General features: G+C 40.9%; 3 protein-coding genes and 1 long non-coding RNA gene across 9 annotated transcripts in view; 1 reads left to right on the plus strand and 3 right to left on the minus strand.

Moving 5' to 3' along the window:
• WWC2 (WW and C2 domain containing 2) overlaps positions 1-6,247 on the plus strand; it is a 104,832-nt gene extending 98,585 nt beyond the window's left edge. For all 4 annotated transcript variants that reach the window (XM_027777401.2, XM_005230825.4, XM_027777406.2 and 1 more), the window contains exons 22-23: positions 1,447-1,574; positions 3,592-6,247. In XM_027777401.2, coding sequence (XP_027633202.2) covers positions 1,447-1,574; positions 3,592-3,658 — 195 coding nt within the window. In that variant the 3' untranslated portion in view covers positions 3,659-6,247. The remainder of the gene's footprint in view (positions 1-1,446; positions 1,575-3,591) is intronic.
• LOC114010317 (uncharacterized) overlaps positions 1-17,567 on the minus strand; it is a 64,262-nt gene that overhangs the window by 34,554 nt on the left and 12,141 nt on the right. For all 3 annotated transcript variants that reach the window (XR_008745667.1, XR_008745669.1, XR_008745668.1), the window contains exon 2: positions 735-825. This is a non-coding gene — a long non-coding RNA (uncharacterized LOC114010317). The remainder of the gene's footprint in view (positions 1-734; positions 826-17,567) is intronic.
• On the minus strand, positions 6,943-8,568 carry LOC129782561 (claudin-22-like). The gene is given in 5 exon segments (XM_055795131.1): positions 6,943-7,186; positions 7,189-7,228; positions 7,231-7,618; positions 7,620-7,673; positions 7,675-8,568. Coding segments are annotated over 5 exon segments (723 nt in total). The 5' UTR covers positions 7,785-8,568; the 3' UTR covers positions 6,943-7,055.
• On the minus strand, positions 8,610-9,754 carry LOC101912484 (claudin-22-like). Its single transcript, XM_005230826.3, has one exon. The coding sequence runs from the start codon at positions 9,637-9,639 to the stop codon at positions 8,989-8,991; it is 651 nt and encodes a 216-aa protein (XP_005230883.1). The 5' UTR covers positions 9,640-9,754; the 3' UTR covers positions 8,610-8,988.

Here is a 17,567-nt window from a genome sequence, read left to right on the forward strand (position 1 = left end):
TGCATTTCAACAGACAGAGGGTACCACTATCCTGCTGCGAACAGATCGCTCTGAATACCCAGTATGAAACTGATAGTATGGACTAACATTTTTTAATTAGTTGGTTTTGTTGTTTGGGAGTCTACTGGGTTGAATTCAGAACTGGAGACGCGAACTCCTGAGTTACAAACCAAGTCTGAAGATTGCTATTTCTGGCTTGGATGTGTGTGTTAACTTTGAGGTAACATACCGACATTTTTCAAGTCTGAGTGCCTAAAGTTGAGCATCAAAAATTAACCTCTAAAGAACTTTAAAAATTATTTCAGAACGTAAACTGCTTCTATTAAATTCTGATGGCTGGCAAAATTCAAAATGCAGTAAATAACATCTGTCTGACAGTCCCTGCAGTCTAGAAATTAAACTAAGCGTACACACAGTGCTGCACTGCCCATGCCCTGCATCTCACACGTGATGGGGGTGATAATGGTGGGTTAGGGGACTCATCTGCATATGAACAGTGCACATTTGCCTAAGAAATCCAGGTAACTGCCCACATAAAAGGTCTGCTGTTACAATTACTAGCATTCAGAAACCCTGATAAATTTTTTAAAAAAACAAAATACAACCCTTGATAGCAGTCTGTCGCTGCAATGGTGGATGGTACCACTGCAACTGTCCTGTTGACACAGCAGTGCTTGGTAAAGACATATGTAATAGAGCCAGCAATACTGAGGTACAGAAATAGTGTAACTTACTGGTGGGTATGTAGCTGCACAACAGGTCAAGAAAGATCCTTGATCTCAGTTACCACTGGTGGTCCGTTCGCTTTCCTTGTCTTTTACACCTCTGCAATGAAGATGAAAGAAGTGAGCCTCACATGCAAAACAGGTGTTGTGTCATGAATAAAAATACAAAAGTTCACGAATATTAACTTTGCTAACAACTCAACAAAATTTGAAAGTGTATTTTGAGAGCACACCTTCTCTGGTTTTTCTGTCTGACATTTTAGAGTAGGCATAGGCAACTTTCCTGACAGCTTTCATTAGGATAGAAAAGTGTTTTACATGGAAAGAGAATCCCCATCTCCCAGTTCTAAAAAGATATTTGGATAGACATTTACTCATACAAATTTAGGTATTGTCTAACTTAAAGCCTTAAGAAATGCCTCATCGAAATTTAGAACACCTAGTAGCCACCCATGATGGCATGGAATGTGTTTCATTTATTTTTTTTTTAGGAAAAGTTCTGATACCTTATTTCATACCCATGGCTTAGGCTTGTGATGTCAGTCTTTTGTCTTGCTGACTCTTTGTAGAGATTTTCCTAGAATCATTTAGGTTAGAAAAGACCTTTAAGATCATTGAGTCCAACTGTAAACCTAACACTGCCGGGTGTTTTGCTTGTCATTTCTTTGAAATGAGTAGTTGTTCGTTATTAGCAAGACAGAGTTATTTTTCCTGTTTACAGGCTGAACAGTCAAAAGAAGAACAGAAACAAGGTTTAAGCGCTGAGAAATTGATGAGGAAAGCTTCTAAGGATGTATGCCGCTTACGGGAGCAGAGCCAGAAAGTGCCACTGCAGGTGCAGTCATTCAGGTATGGCCTGTTCTGCTTTTCTACTCTTTGATGTGGTGAAGTAACATGAATTACTTCTAAATATAACCAGACACGCCTTGTAATATTAGTCAAAAATCCACACGCCTTTGAGTTGCAAGAAACATTGTGCATTTCTAGCATAGCTCAAAGTTGGAGTTTCAAAGGACCAGGGCTCGGTAACTTGCTTACGTGGCAGAGGTGGCAGTATGGCAGCTGAGCTGTGGCGTGAGGAAGCAGAGTGAAAAGTTTCAGACCTCTGCGTGGCATCTGCTGTGGGCAAGGACGTGTGTGACCATCGCCGTGGCTCACGTCCCCCACAGCAGACAGACAGTGGGCTTTAAGTAACGGGATCTTTTCCAGTGATGGCAGGTACTGGAAACAAATCACGCCTCCAGAAGTAGAACAGTATACATCTCATCAGGAAACTGGTTAAATACTTGTGCCTTACTCAAGACTTATTATTCAAGAAGGATCTAGAATCCCTCCTCCTTTTTGTTTCCCTCCTCCTTTTGGTTGCGGGAACAGCAACTGATTACATGAAGCAATTAATCAAGTGTTCTTGCTTACCGTAAGCCAGATTGCACGCTTTCTATCTCAAACCTTTCTTCTAACTGGTCTAAATTCCTAAAAGGCTGGGCAGTAAGTGGCAGACTAGCAGCCCAAAGGCCACACTTCTATATAAAAATACATATGAAACTGTTGATTGAAAAATGCAATGCTTACTCTTCCACATAGAAACAGTACTGCAAGCTAATTTGATCTGTTTTGTCACTTTTTAAAAGCTTGATTTCTGGATTCCTGTGTAGATGTCTTGGTTTAACCAGCACAATAGGAAATTTAAGTCAGCTCCTAGTAAGCTGGAGGATTATTTTTTTTTCCTTTTTCAAGCCAGCCTGTTATGAGCAGTTTGGGAAATCCATAAGCAAAGTGGGGCCTGTGAGGCACATACTGCAAACCGCAACTGTAAGTGATGCAGAATCAAAGCGAAAAGAGAGAAAGGAAAAGGGTTCCTCAGCAAGGAAGCTGAGCCGGTCACTTCAGTATGACATTCAGAGCATCTTCAAACAGTTTTCACTTCCTGTGCAAATGTTGAAAAAGAGGTTTGGTCGACGCTGGTCATTTAACAGTCATCACAGACTGCTGCCCAAATTGACAGGAACACGTAATAGGGCTCACGACATCATTCCCCTGCAGGGAAGGTCCTACTGTAAGACTCCATTCTCCTTTATCGTCTAATCAGCACACAGCTAGCCAAGGAATCCAGTTCACGTAGCTGGTTTTGCTCTGAGCTACTGTTTTCGATGCGAACTCAAGCTTTGCCAGTGGAAGACGTGGTTTAGTCAACTGGGCAAATAGTTGCCTCCCAAGGCTGACTTGTATGCGCCCTGCTAGTTGGGCTTGCTACGGTGCTGCGGCCTCACAGACTCATCGCACAGAGGCATTTTTGAAGCTCCCAAGAAGAAGGACCCTTCTGAGCTTTAATTGTTAAGCCCCCAATACTCATCATCTGCTTTCCAGGCTGCCGGCAGACAAGCTGGTGTCAACTCGCTATGCTTCAGTAGTCTCTCGGTTGGTAGGAGACAGAAAAGGTAACAGCACAAGGGAAGCAACTAGAAAATGGGTTGGAAATTCTGCTTCTCCGAGCCTCCTCCAGACCCTTCCCCAAGTCAGGCTACAATGGTTTATTTTGCCTTTTCGCCACCCCCCAGCACTGAAATACCACCATAGGAAATTCAGTGACTAGGTCAATACTTCAGTCTTACCATTGCAGTTATTAATGAAATATTGATGTGGTTTTCTTTTTCAAAACTGGAGCTGCTTTTTACAGAAGTCTGCCTAAGAAGGGAATTATGTCAGAATGCTACACTTGTAAACACATTCACTGCGTATTTTCCTTACTGTTTGTTTTCCAAACTTGTATTTTTAAGAACTGTGCTCAAACGTTAGCAACTCTACAGCAGACACCATTGGAGGCATGCCATAAATAGTAAAATAATAACTTGTTTTCTAATTTCAGGGAGAAGATTGCATACTTCACAAGAGCAAAGATCAGTATACCAGCCCTTCCAGCTGATGATGTATAATAATGCATTTTCATTGAAGTGTTTTTACAGTTGTTCATCTCTTTTCAGATGAACTTTGTAGTTCCAGTGACCTGCTTTTAAAGATCTTCTATTTTACATTCACTATTGATATGTTTATTTGTAAAATATAGTGAATTGAATTGTTGTATGCTTAAAAAAAAAATGGCAAAACCCCCAACAACCCAAAAACCAAAGTAGATTAATTTTGGTATACTGATGCTGATTTTGTACAGTTTGTATGTATTGCATGTGTGTGTTTATTTTGTAAAGATGGAACAAAGGAACAAAGGCAGTACTAAGCATGTATCCTGTTGAACTGCACTGTTGAGAAATATTACGTTCAACAGAAGATTGTTTTATCTTTTCACTATTTTCATGTGAGCAGACTGTGAAGATGGCTGTTTTGCCATGCAATATTTTTGTACAAGAGTGTGACTTTTATAGTTTAAAGTTAATGACAAGTGTAAGCTCCTTTCCAAAACATCAAGGCTGCCTCGCAACAGCTGCTAAGTAGATTCATCACCCACATTGGAATTTTGTTTCTGAAAAAAACTTCTTCTGGTTTTGTTTTTTAATAACTTCTAGGAGGAGACGGAGTTCAGAGTTTAGTTTTGTGAATGTACAGTATTTCAACCTGCACTAAAAGGTTTCTTGCATCTGTGGGAGAGTGAGAAAGGTAAGGCAGACAAGAAACCCTGAAAGCTTATTATGAGACTACGAAAAGGGGCAGCTGTTTTCTGAACTGGAAGCTGAATCAAATTCATAATACCAACATTGAAATCAGAATAGTTATATCCACTGTATGCTTAAAAATGAGGGTTTCTCTGTGTTAATCTTTTGTCCTAGGGCTGTCTTATTGCCAACTACGAACACGTCAAAGTGTTTGTTAGGTTTAGAAATACGAAGATGTTTCATTGAAGTATTTGTACCAGGAGAAAAATCTGTCACATACTAAGTCAGATACCAGAAGTCTTGTTGGTAAGGTAAACCCTTTCTGAAAAAGAAAAGCTCCTGCCTAGAAGTCCCTGTATGCAGGTGAGGGTGCACAGGTTTAATAAATAATGTGAAGGGCAGATTTCAAATTTGTCTTACATGAAGCAGCCTGCTAGGAAGCAGCATCAACTTGGATGTATTCTGTTAGAAGTCCAGAACATTAGATGTAGGTGTTTAAGCAGCCCAGTCTTGGTAAAGCAGTTGGGGTCTTACCTCCTGTGGGTACTGTGTAAGTAGGTGGACAGTGCAGATAACGGAATTATTTCATTTTCTACTTAATATGTTGCACTCAGATATATTTAATTCACTGGCGAAAGTGTTCTTCCCCAAGCAACAAGCCGCATATGCATGGACTTCATCTTTCAAAAAGGCTATAATTACTTGGTGAGAAAGTGGCAGCAAATATAACCACGGTATGATAGCAGCTGTCTTAAATTCAAAATGACAATTCTGAGATGAGAGGTCTGTGTAACACCCAAGGGTTTTCTTATGCACAAATGCATCCGTTCACTTAACTGTATAGCCAAACATGCTATTTTGGGCAAGATGACTGATTGAACATCCTTTATGAATGCCCCATTTGTTTTTTGTTTCTTGGGTCTGAGATAACATTCATGTTTGAAAGGTCAATTTAAAAAAAAACCCAACAAAATAACAAAACCAAATCTGGAATTATTTAATGTAGAGGTGAAATGAAGGTTGACAGTTTCAACTTCTCAATTTGATTATATAAGTTGTTTGTAGAATGATGTTTAGAGGTGTACTTTATGATTTTTCTTTTATTTATTTACAGTCTTTTATTTATGTTTGGTTTAATATAGTTCAGTTCTGGCCATAAAAATATTTGACATTAAGGATGCTATTGTGAAAAATATTTAGAGCTATCTAAATTCTTGCCAGATTAGCTGTTTCTTCTCACATGTTGAATAATTTTCAAAGAAAAAGTATTATCTGATTTGTAAGCATGAGGTGACATCAAAATTTAAGTATTTCTGGCTTTAGCTTGCAAAATTAATTTAAAAGTGACAGACTTAAACTTATTCATGCTCCTCATTTTCCAGATTGCTCAACTTTAGTAGGCAGCTTTTAACAATTTACATTTGGAGTTTTGGGGTTTTTTTCTAATTCAGTTTGTTCACACTTGAAACACTCAATAAGCTAAAATAATACAATAACACAAATAAATCCCCATCCATTTAAAATTATAAATATTAGTCTTGAAGTGGAATTTACTCTGCACAGCAAAATGTAACGAATGTAATTAGTTCTATTTCCAGGTACCAATGTCACTGCAGTTGCATATATCAAAATTAAATATTTGCTGGTACAAGAATATTTGGCTGAATGAGCAAAGTTTAGCAGAAATTGTAAAAGAACACAAATCAAATAATTTTAAGATTTATTTTTTTCTATTGCTATGTTTATACTGTATTAAATATCAAATGCTCAGGACTGAACTAAATATTTAATCAGGTTATATTCTGAATGGTTTCTGTTCTAATTTTGTCTGTAAGAGTATGCAAGTACGTCACATAGATTTGTCTCTGCACTTTCCATGTGTTTCAGTGATTGGAAAATACATTTTTTAACAAAGTTCTTTTCCAGACCCGTGTTGTATTCTTTTATTGCTCTTCTATGTCTTTATATGTTCTTTGCAGAAACAGATGGCTGCTGTAGCTTTGTCAGTGTAAAATCATTGCGATTTATAGAAAGTTCACATCAATCACTGGCGAGTCGTAGGATAAGTTACACAGAAACAGATTCATATACTTGAAGTTAGCTCTTTACCTTCATTAGGTAAAAACTGCACTAGCAACGAGCACTATTACCTCTTCACTGGACATATCTCATTGTTACTCTGAAATACTGGCTTTCCTTAAAGAAAGGGAGATTGTGCAGGGATATGTTTGGTCATATTCTCCCCACCACTGCCACCCAGAGAATCTCTTATTACATGACATTGTCTGACAACATTTAGTTTGCTGAAAATGATGCAGGTCCAGGGATCTTCATTCAAGGTATTAGGTTTTTGTAATGCATGTTGAACTGGGACTACAGAATGTTTCAGAACATAAACTATTTCTGTAAAAAAGACATTGTTTAAAGCCGCCCCAGGTAGGAGTTCTGCCACTTAAAATCTGGTCAAGTCTCCGTGCATGCCTACAGATTAAGATTTTATAGTCTCCTTAAAAAAAAAAAAAAAAAAAAAAAAGGCAAAACTACAAAAACAAAATCTGCAGTTGATCAGATTTTGGGGAAATACAGTGGTGACTTAGATCTCCATAGCTCGTCAATTACTGTAATTAAAATTGAGTGTAAGTAGTAATTAAAGGAACTACTTAGTAAGACACAATCTCTCCCCCCAGTCTTGTAAACAGTAACCTGTCTATTCAGCAGACCTTTCTTAACTGTAATGCAAGAGTAAGAAATCTGAAAACCTGATATCTGCCCTCATAAAATCTTCTGTTTTCAGATGTTGATGGGTGTCTTGCATATCTGCCATTGCATACTGCTCTGGTAATTGATGGTCAGATGGTAAGCGATTGTGGAGAGGAGTAGAGATCCCCCTAGAATTATAACCAAAAAAAAAAAAAAAATCCACCAAACCAATCACCAAACAGTGCATCCCCTGTTTCCCATGTGGGCACAATCTCTGGGATGTCTTCATCCCAAAATTCCTGCATTATAGTACGGGCAACCCAAGAAATAGGGACTAAGGCCAGAACTCCAGCCAGCCACAGGAGTATTCCTCCAAGTAGTAACAGCTGTTTCTCTAGCTTCTGCTCTGTATCCTCCATCTTTAGGCAGTCCAAACCAAGACTGGAGATCACAAGGCTCAGCAGTCCTCGTCCATTTGATGTAGATACTAAAATCCTGGCAATCTTGAATTCTAGAGGCAGAACTAGGAAAGAATCACAATCTTTACACTGTGTTCCTCCTACAGCTTGGGCTATACAGGCTTGCCAGTCCCACGGTCCAAAGCTCCAGCACATTTTGGGCTAAGCTGAGATTTTTCCAGTCGTAAATAGTTACCGGTACTGGTTAAAATCCATCCTAGCACAGACAAAAGAAATCCAGCTAACTGGAGCCTGCATCTGTGGACCAAGTTCATTGTCAGCAGCCACAGAAGCATTACAGCGCTTCCTTTTGCGGACACTGTTCTGCTCAATTCTTTGTCATACTGAACACAAGCAAAAGTTAAAGCAATGCTTTATAAAGCATGAAATACTCCTCCCCCTCCTGCTTGGTGTTGCCTGGTTCTATGTGCAGTGTTTGGGGGATAGGGAAGTAGTAAACCGGTGGCTGAAGGGTGTGGCTACAGCTGGGCTCACCTTTCATTAGTTTTGTTCTCGTTTTTTTAAGAAAAGCATCTCCTTTGCTTTCCATCAGTCTGCTAAAGCATTACAGCAGCTCTGCTAGTTTCAGCCTCTCAGGGTTCATTTTTAAATGAAGTTTTAATACCCCAGTGATGCACTTCCACTTGCAGCAAATGAAGCTGTCTGCTTTGGGGCTGGTTAAGTACAATCTGTTCAAAGTCAAAGGTTATACGTTCAGAACAATGCGTTGCTGTAAGTGAATGGAGCTGAAGGAGCCTTTGTTAGGATGCATAATGCCTCAATACCTGAAGAAGACAGGGTGAGTATTTTTTAAAGCAGCATTTCTCAGCCTACTTTTGGTGCATAAAGTACGCAGGTGCCAGAAACACTCGGAGTAACTTGTATGGCAGCTTAATGTGCTAGACTGGGAAAACACAACTTCTTGGGTATGAAGCACCCACACCGTAACACCCCGTGCACAAAAGAGACATTTGCAAAGCTCGCTAGAACTTCAGCAACCTAGTTTTCTTAGCATAACAGTTTCTTAAGTATGCAGAAAGACAATTTGATGCATGTATTGAGACTGTTCAGGACATGAGAACTGCAAGTTTGTAGGTCACTGCGTTAGGTAAGTGGAAAGTTGCAACAGGGAGTCAAACTTTGAGGCTCATTTAATCGGCTAATATGAAAAGGAAGCACATTTTGGTTAAAAGCCAAGCTGCAAGGGAACATGCATATTCATTTTCAGGATTTTACACTGCAGTTGAGAAAGCAAAAGCACCTTTTCTGCGTGGTCTATGAAAACTTCAGCATTCTGCTGTGAAACAAAGTTTTAAACGGTCCTCCAGGTGAGAAAACACGCCGCCTTCCAGTACCAGTTACGGAGAGAACAGACATAAGTTTAGGAAATCAGCTAGGTAACAAAGAGTCCTTTGAATTACTACTGGAACAAGCTTCTGGCTTGCACTAGAGTTTGGAAAAGATAGGACAGTCTCTCTGTACTGCTTAAAACCTTCCGTTTTAAGGCCTAGTTTCAGTTTCCAAGTGTTGACACTGATCTTGCTGTTCTGCTACTGCATAATGGACCGAAGATGGATGGACTTCAGTTGAACAGATTGTGCAATTAAGTAGGGATCCACCTAATATAAGACAAAATCCAGCAAGCCAGCCAATAAATAACGCTTCCCCAAAATCCCACCTGGGAACAATATCTGGTATATTGTCATCCCAAAATTCCTGGACTGTGGAATGGGCCACCCAAGAAACTGGGACAATAGCTGTAATCCCCGATATCCAGAAGAGCATTCCTCCAAACAGCAACAGCCGTTTCTTTTGTTCCTGTTGTCTTTCACCAATTTTCAAACAGTCCAACCCCAATCCTGAGAGCAAAAGGCCCAAAAGCCCCGATCCATTGGAAAAAAACATCAAAATCCTAGAAATCCTGAGCTCTGGAGGCAAAGCTAGGAAAGAATCGAAGTCCTTGCACTGCATGCCCCCTTCTTCCTGGACAACACAAGCTTGCCAGAGTCCCATGGTCCAGATCTCCATTTCATTCAGTTCCAAGTTAAGATTTTTCCACTGGGGTAAATAGGTCGTGAGACAGGACAGGACCCATCCCAACAGAGAGAACAGGATGCCACTTAATTGCATCACTGGATAGACCAAGGCCATTATAAGAGCAGAGTCCTGAAAGCTTGAGGAGGAAGGTCTCCCCCGCAGTTCTGGAAGAACCGCTACCTTGAGTGATGGTGGAAGCTGTGATGATTTTAGTTCTCTGCTGCCCCAAATATAAGCCCTTGCTATTAACCCTTTGTAAGCTCTGAAACCCTTTTTTGTTTGTCATGAATATAAAGTTTCACATAAAGGACGAAGGACTTCACTAAACCATGAGTTAGGCTTTCCGATAAGGATTTGATCTGTTACCTTCCAATTTGCTTGGTAAAATTATATCCCAATGCCTGATGATTACAAGCCTGAGGATGAACAAAGAGGGCTCTATGACCCCTCACCCTAAAACACAACAGAAATCTTTGTGCTTCAATACGGATTAATTAGATTTTAAGTGGTGATAAAAAAGCAGCTCTGTGTGCAACAGGACTTCATTGTAATAGCTAAATTTGAGATTTCAGGGATGTAAATCAAGGCCTTGTAAAGAAAGGTAGACTGTTTGCCTATAATCTTTATTCTTAGACTTCCTCAACATACATAATGGCTTATCTTCCACTGCCCTGTTTTATGTCCCCAGCACTGTAAAAGACGCTTTGTAAGAGGCCCTTATGTTTTGCATTTTCTACATTCATTTCTTTTAAAATGGGCTTTGTTTTGACTGACTCTTAAGGGGAAAAGGAGACGGGTATGGTGAAAGTACCGTAGAAAATGAAATCCTAGACATCCCTCCACCATAATGAACCCAGGCAGATCATCAGCCAGCATAAACCCTACCTGCCCTAGGACTTCAGCAACACCAAGGTAGCAGCTTACAGCAGCTCAGTGTCCCCTTTCCTAGAGCCCATGTCCCAGATGGCACTGAGTGTATACACTTAGTGTCTAACAACATTTGGCACTCAGTGCTCCCGGGGCCAGGACTGCCTAGTACCTGTCTGATCAAAGCAAGATACCATTATGCCATTACCCCATTAGGAAACGCTGCTTTTTTTCCTGCGGTCATGTCAGCTACACTTGCGCTTGTCGACAGGGTCAGCGAGGAGACCATTTGCCTACTATTCCCCTCCACAGATGTAACATCACAGCCTGTACGGGAGGGAGCTGAGCAGTGTGAACTGAGAACAGAAATACGTAGATGAGTACATTCTTGCATATAGGCAATGAAGTCAAGAAAGACTGGAAAACACCTCTGGGTTGTACACGTGTGCATGTGTTCACGCTGCTCAGCAGTGATGGGTTATCGGGTGATGGAAAAACATAACATCACTTGTTGAACGTTTCCAAAATCCTGCAGGATTTTGAAATCATTAAGAAATTTCACTGGAAGGAGATTTCTTCTTCCCCGTTTCTGTTTTAAGTCTTAATTTCTAACCCTTGTGTTTTTCCCGTCACAGGCTGCGAAGAGTCAACGTGAGGAACAATGATCTATTTCCTTTTTGCTGGTGTACCAGCCCAGTCCAACAGCTTACACCTGGTCCAAAAATTACCATGCACAACAACAGGAATCACCAAGGATATTACTGCCAACACTGGTCACAAATTGATGCAAGCAAGGCTGTAACTTTGTCCATCCACTAGGCAAAAGAAAGAAGACCAACCCTGCATTCATTCAGATTCCAGACTATTTTCAGATTTGGCAGTGTCATTTCTCTCCCCTCTCTCTGTTCAGAGCAAGAGCGCTAGTTCTGGAAACCATCACAACATTCAATGAGAAACACCACAATGCCATTTGAGTAACTTTTTTTTCAGATAAACAACTACACTTCAGAAGTGCTCCTGCTCATTCAGGGCCTACGTGCTTATTTGACTTTAAAATTATGGTTATTGCCAGACTATTACTGGAAGCCTGTTGTACTTCTCTTCTGGGTGAACATTTAACATTTTCTTCTCTGCTCTTAATTCTGACAGTCAATACAGTGTGACAGCACAAGATCAGGCATGTGAAGGTCATTCATTTTGCTAATGTTGACCACAGCTGGAGCAGTATGCCAGCCTTTAAATTTCAGCAATCAATCAGAAGCATTCAGACTGCTGCATCAGTAAGATCTGCCAATTATGTTCTGCAACTTACTATTAACCATGCACTAACTTAGAGCAAGCAAAGCTCCCTTATACTATCCTGTGCAAGGCTGTAAAAGAATCCTTGTTCTTCCAGTGGGGAATAGAAGAGAAGAAAAGAAAAAAAAAAATTACTTGCTTTATTGCCAGGATAATAACAAGGTCTGAAATGTCTTTACTTGGAACTTACTGATCTTATGAAAACCTCAGCAAACTCAGAAAACGAGAAATGATCTTCTGCCTGAACTGGGATATGTAAATTCTTGGGTCAGTAACTGCCTTAGTCTTATCTCCCTTGTGCTTCTTTCACACTTTTCCTCCCCACCGTTATTTCTTTCCTTCTCTCACATCTAGAAATGCCTCATTCCCAGAATAACTTTACTTTGGTAGACTTGTGCCTACACAGAAGGTGACATGTCAGAGTTACTGCAAAGCCTAAGGGCTAGAACTGGGCTCCCATCAGTTTCTCCCCTACTGCTCAGGGTAATTTGAAACATAAACCCAGGGTGCACTGTTACACTGCAATGACAAAAAACGTCTGCCAATACCTGCAACAGCCTGAAACAACAGATCTCAAGGGGTTTCAGTGGTGATAGCCACTGCCCCCCAAGCCACTGGGGCAGGGAAACTGCCTGCCAGGGACCTCCCCAGCCAGTGCCACGGGGCCCATGCACAAGCAAGCTGCTCCAGGACAGTTCTGTCCCTTCTCCTTCCCCTGCTCACCCTGGCAGGCTCCGCAGCACGGGCAGTGCTTGTCTAACCCAAGCTTGTCAAGAAGAAAAGGAAGAGTGGGTACAAGTACCACTGACCAGCGTGCTTAAAGGTAATGAAGGTGAGGATGAGTTTAGCAGGGGTTTTGACTGAGTGTAGAGCATTTTTTTTTCTTTTTCCTCCCCCCCCACCCCCCCCCCCCCCCATACACTTTAAAGCCTGATGTACGTAGCATTCAGGGACGCCATCCTTCAGAGGCTGAAGCAGCTAAAATAATCTCAGCACATGAGGAACTGAGCTGCAGAGAAGAGAGACTTCTGGTCACTTTGCCAGTGCCTGCCTCATGCTGGAGCCAGCAGAGCCTCTCTGGAGCATCAGCTTGCCTGATGCTAGGCACTTGCCATAGACACACAGCTCAGTACATCTTACACTTGCTGCTGTTGCCATTTGATGGTTTCATCAGCCAGTTGTGTGAGACATGGAGCTTTCCCACCTCCCATTACAGGCAATGCCCATCAAGAATACAGTGCAGGTCACGATCAGGTGCATACAGTTTCAGTAATACTGCTTAAAGCATTGAAGATCACCTCATTCAAACTAACTCAAACCTCATTTTGCAAATGGATTTTTGCCTAGACTAAAGCAGAATGGTGATGGTCAACATGCGTATCATTTTATGCAGGTAAGTGCATTAAATTTTTACTCCCCATAAAACCATTTCAGGCTGAACACAAGGATTCTGAATCTCATTGCAAGTAATACATATTTTCTTTAAAAGCTTTAGCACTACATTAACTCTTCTGGGAACCTCCGTGGCCAGCAATAGATACACTAACACTTTACCCCCTGCAAAGAGTATTAGGGAATTGTTGTCTTTGCACAGCTCTGCAGCTCACACAATTATCCAAATGTTTTACAGTCAGCGTAAGGAGAAAGAAATATCAGGTGCAGCACTTTGGGAGCGGATTAGGCAATTTAATCCCACAAAAGCAGTCAGTGTGTTGTAAGAGACTGACTCCTGTACTTTCAGTTCCTTCACAAGCCATAAGCACGTTCAAGTTGTGGGCTTCTTTATTCCCCTCCAAGGGTCCAAAAGCGTGCTCATCTGAAGTATAGTTGTCTCCAATAACATTCCCCAGACACTACGATAATTTCTGCTAATCTGAAGACACAGAGTTCGCTAAATATTTGTCGTTGCTCATTTAAATACCTAGTATTTTCATTAATCATTCACAGGTCTCTCTTACCTTTAGATTCCCATCTTACGGATACATATGCAAAAGATGGAAATAAGAGCCAGCGTATAGATTTTCTATAACTGAACCTTAGTTACAGCCAGTAAAACATAGCTGCTGTCAGAAGTTGGCAAGGTAGTGTCTTCAGCATCTTACTACAAGTGAGTTAATTCATTCAGCTTGGCAGTCTTTTGCTTTCCACCTTATTGCTTGAACTGGAGGTTGTGGGAGTTAGCATTTTCTTACCCAACTAAGAACCCATTTCTCTGCGACACTGGAGCATCTTTTGGTTTTGCGTATCCAATGTGCCCTTCAGTGAAACCAACAGAAGCACCAAGGAAAGAATACAACTCTGACTGTTCTCTCTATTGACTTACTCTAGTCTGGATTTAAGTGAACTTTGACAAAAATAATTATTTGTATTTTCAGGGTGCTTCAGAGAGCACCACAGTAGAGAGAGGTTGACTTCTCCCTGAATAATTATCTGTGTCGCCAACAAATGAGTGCCATAAGCTTTGCAACAGAGTGACAGCAGGTACATTCTGGCCTGCTAATGAAGCGAAGTGATCTGAATTTTATTTATTTATTACTAAAGTTATTCTAGTTGTTCTTCCGTTTGATTTCCTCCTTGGTTCCCCCATTGAAACTACAGTACCAAGTCAGCCTCAGCCTCACACAGAGCTGGAAGGGTAGATGTAGTGCTCACCTGAGAAGGCCAGTGAATGAAAGTGACACATCTACAAATACTCCACACTCCAGCGTGGCACTGGTTGTGATACTCCTGCTTGAACGCTACTGTGATCCGCAGCAGCAACCTTTAATTACGGACACTTAGAGGCCATTGCAAAGGCAGGGAAGAGAGGCAGTATGGAGAGGGGTACACCAGGGATGAAAATAATGACCACTTCCATTTTAGAAGGGAAAAAGACAATAACTTTTAAACACACGTACACACACACACGGAGTTAGTTCATCGTGTCCTTACTGTTTCATAAAGCATCCAACTCAATATTCAGAGGTGACGATTTACGAGACTACATTATTTGTTTCTGTGTTACATCCAAAGACAGTGCCCCTCAGTGAATGCTAGGATGCTGCTAGAGCAAAGCAGTCACAAAACAAACGACTGAGTATCTTGTGGAGAAGTTACAGCAGAAGGCGACAGTCCTGCAGAGACAAAGCAAATCATCACAAAGGCCGTATCACCTTTCCTGATGCACCCTGGTCATCAGGGCTGGCATGCCAAGAGCCAGGCAATGCTGGGCTGAGGGCACCAGTGGAAGGTGAGGACTCAGCGAGCACTCGCCAGCTCAGCAGCTTCAGAAAAGCCAGGAAGGGGATATGCAGAATCTTTTCACGTGGGAAGAAGGTACAGCCATTGCTGGCCCTCTGAACAGGACCTCCCTCCTCAAGTGGGCACATTCCCAGCTTTTCAGTATTGCAAGGACCAATGCATACACACATACCCAACCCTGCATACCTTCCCGCTTCAAACACTGGATGTAATTCCTTAAGCAACTTTAACAAGAGCCTATCAGGTATGCAAAAGAAATGTACTTCTGGGAGTGAAAGACCTTGCTAACAGTTTCACTTCTGTAAGATTAATCAAAAGCTTGAAAAAAAGATGTCATGTAAGATTAATGGCAGCTGGACAAGATCTAGAAGGGAAAGGCACTGAAAGAGTCAAGCACAGCAAGGTGAAACTGCCTATGTCTGCTTTACGGACTTATTCAAAAGACTGAAATGAGAGAGGGTAGATTTGCCATCATTACTCCGTAAGAATAAAGAATGCTTTAAGGCTCAGTACTTCAACCTTTGCAGAAACTTTTCCATCACCATCCCAATCCAGACTTCACAGTGAGGGTTGACTGGGTTGGAAAATTAGTCTTATTCTTCAGGGAACTATTTCTGATGTACTGTCAATACAGGAGATTACTGTAAGTATGAAAACTCATGTCACCTGAACAGTGATTGGAATGTGATTTCCTTGAATGATGGAAGTCTAAGAAATTAATTTCTGAGCCGTGAAATGTGTAGACTTCTTTATCATTATCCATCCCTTATTATGAGATTCTGGTTTAATAGTGTGTTACACATATTTCTATAATGCTTTTCATTTAACACCTGCAAACAATTATTATAATAAGCTTTCTCTCATTCCTTAAGATGTGTTTGTTATTATCAAGTAAACTTATGAGAAATTATTTGTAGTACCCAGTTGAACCTACGTGGGGAAATGTTATTGCATGACAATAGGGATTACAAAGATAATATGGACTTGTTAACCGTAAATTAGAAAACTGCACATGCCTTTTAACGTCAAGCTAGCCAGAGTGTGAAATGAGCCATGCGAATTTCTGAGAGGTGAAGGAAGCGTGGGGTTCCTGTGGCATTTTGCTCATCTGCTGTAACTGAGATTTGGGGGGAAGGGAGAAAAGCAGCTAAACAAATTTATGGTAGTTGTTTCAAATACGATTGTTCTTCAGATTCTAGTGTGTTAAACTGTTTTAGTGTTTTGCCTTTTAAGGTGCAGGGAGCTAGGAGATGCAGAAAGGGAAGGTCTTTCTTAGCAAGCTACTGTTCTCTCTAACGTTGCAGATGTCTTTGGCTATTAAAAAAAAAAAAAGGGAAAAAAAAGCTTTTCTTCCCTCCCAAGATTTAAATATCCCCCTCAACTGAAATATAAGCGAGCTAATAGTTTCAAGAGTTCATTACATCCTGTCATTAACAAATTAAACCATTAACATTTGCCAGTATTAGTTAGAACTTAAATATACACCTTACTGTCATCTTGTACCATATTCACCCCCATCCCTTCTCTCTGCTCCCTCTCACCTTCCCTACTTTACATCAAGCAAGCTAAAAGGTCTCTATCTATTCAGGTTCCTTCAGGGGGGTTGTGAGGAGGGAGTCAAGTAGAGACGCCTATGGCTACTCCTGAGGAAGGGATGCATGCCAGGAGGGAAGGAGGAAAACCAGTTTCCTCCCTTCACTTTCCCCTGGCCCTCCTACTGACTGCGGCCACCCAGCAGCATCCTCAGATGTCAAATCCTGCCTGCAGAAGTGAAAAGGAAGATGCACAGAATCCACTAACACATCTAATGCATGATGTATTGCGAAATACAGCATAGCTGAGAGAAGTGAGACTGCAGGAGTTCTGAATAATTCTGCATCAGTAGATTGAGATAACGCCTGCCCATGTTCAATATCAACCCAGAGAGAGAGAAAACTGCTGCAGACTTCTACAGTCACACCTCTGCAATAGTTATGTGATAGTTATTTCTGTTTGAACTCATTGATGATGACTGCATATTGGAAAGGTACTAAGTGTCTTCTGCAAAGTATCACGTACTTTCTAAACACGCTTGCATAGGGTGAGGGCTAACTCTGTAACGCAGATCCAAACATTTAAACAGAGAATGCTTTAGCTTAAATGAAACACAGTGAAGAAGCTTAGCTTCTGACTGCAAGAAAACAATCGTGAAGATTATTACAAATGGTATTTCCCAATATAAAGATAACCTGTGTTCACTTTAGCAAACATCTGCTTTGAATTCTTTGGTCAGTCACAAGAGTCTACTTTTTCTTTTACATAGTACCATGCAAGAGATACTGGGAAAGTGACTATTCTGCAATATACTCAAGTCTTTGTATTATTTTGTACAAAATCCCATGTAAACAAAAGGTAGCAACTGTACATGTTAAAGGAATGTATAGACAATGCAGAGATACAAGCTACTGAGCTTGGTATACATTTGCAAAGCTACAAGAATGGCAGCACTAGGCCAGACCATGCCAAAAGTTTATCTAGCCCAGCAGGAAAAGAACATAACAATGTGATAAGGATAGATTGATATTGTCTCCATCCTGCAGCGTAAAGATCTCTGAGCCTGGACTTTTAGTCTAAATCATCATATTTAGTAGCCTTTG

The sequence above is a fragment of the Falco peregrinus genome, chromosome 2 (genome assembly GCF_023634155.1).
Source record: "Falco peregrinus isolate bFalPer1 chromosome 2, bFalPer1.pri, whole genome shotgun sequence".
Lineage (NCBI taxonomy): Eukaryota > Metazoa > Chordata > Aves > Falconiformes > Falconidae > Falco > Falco peregrinus.

Excerpts from the sequence above, each read along its gene's own strand:
- LOC101912484 (XM_005230826.3), bottom strand. The coding sequence starts at position 9,639 with ATGGCCTTGGTCTATCCAGTGATGCAATTAAGTGGCATCCTGTTCTCT.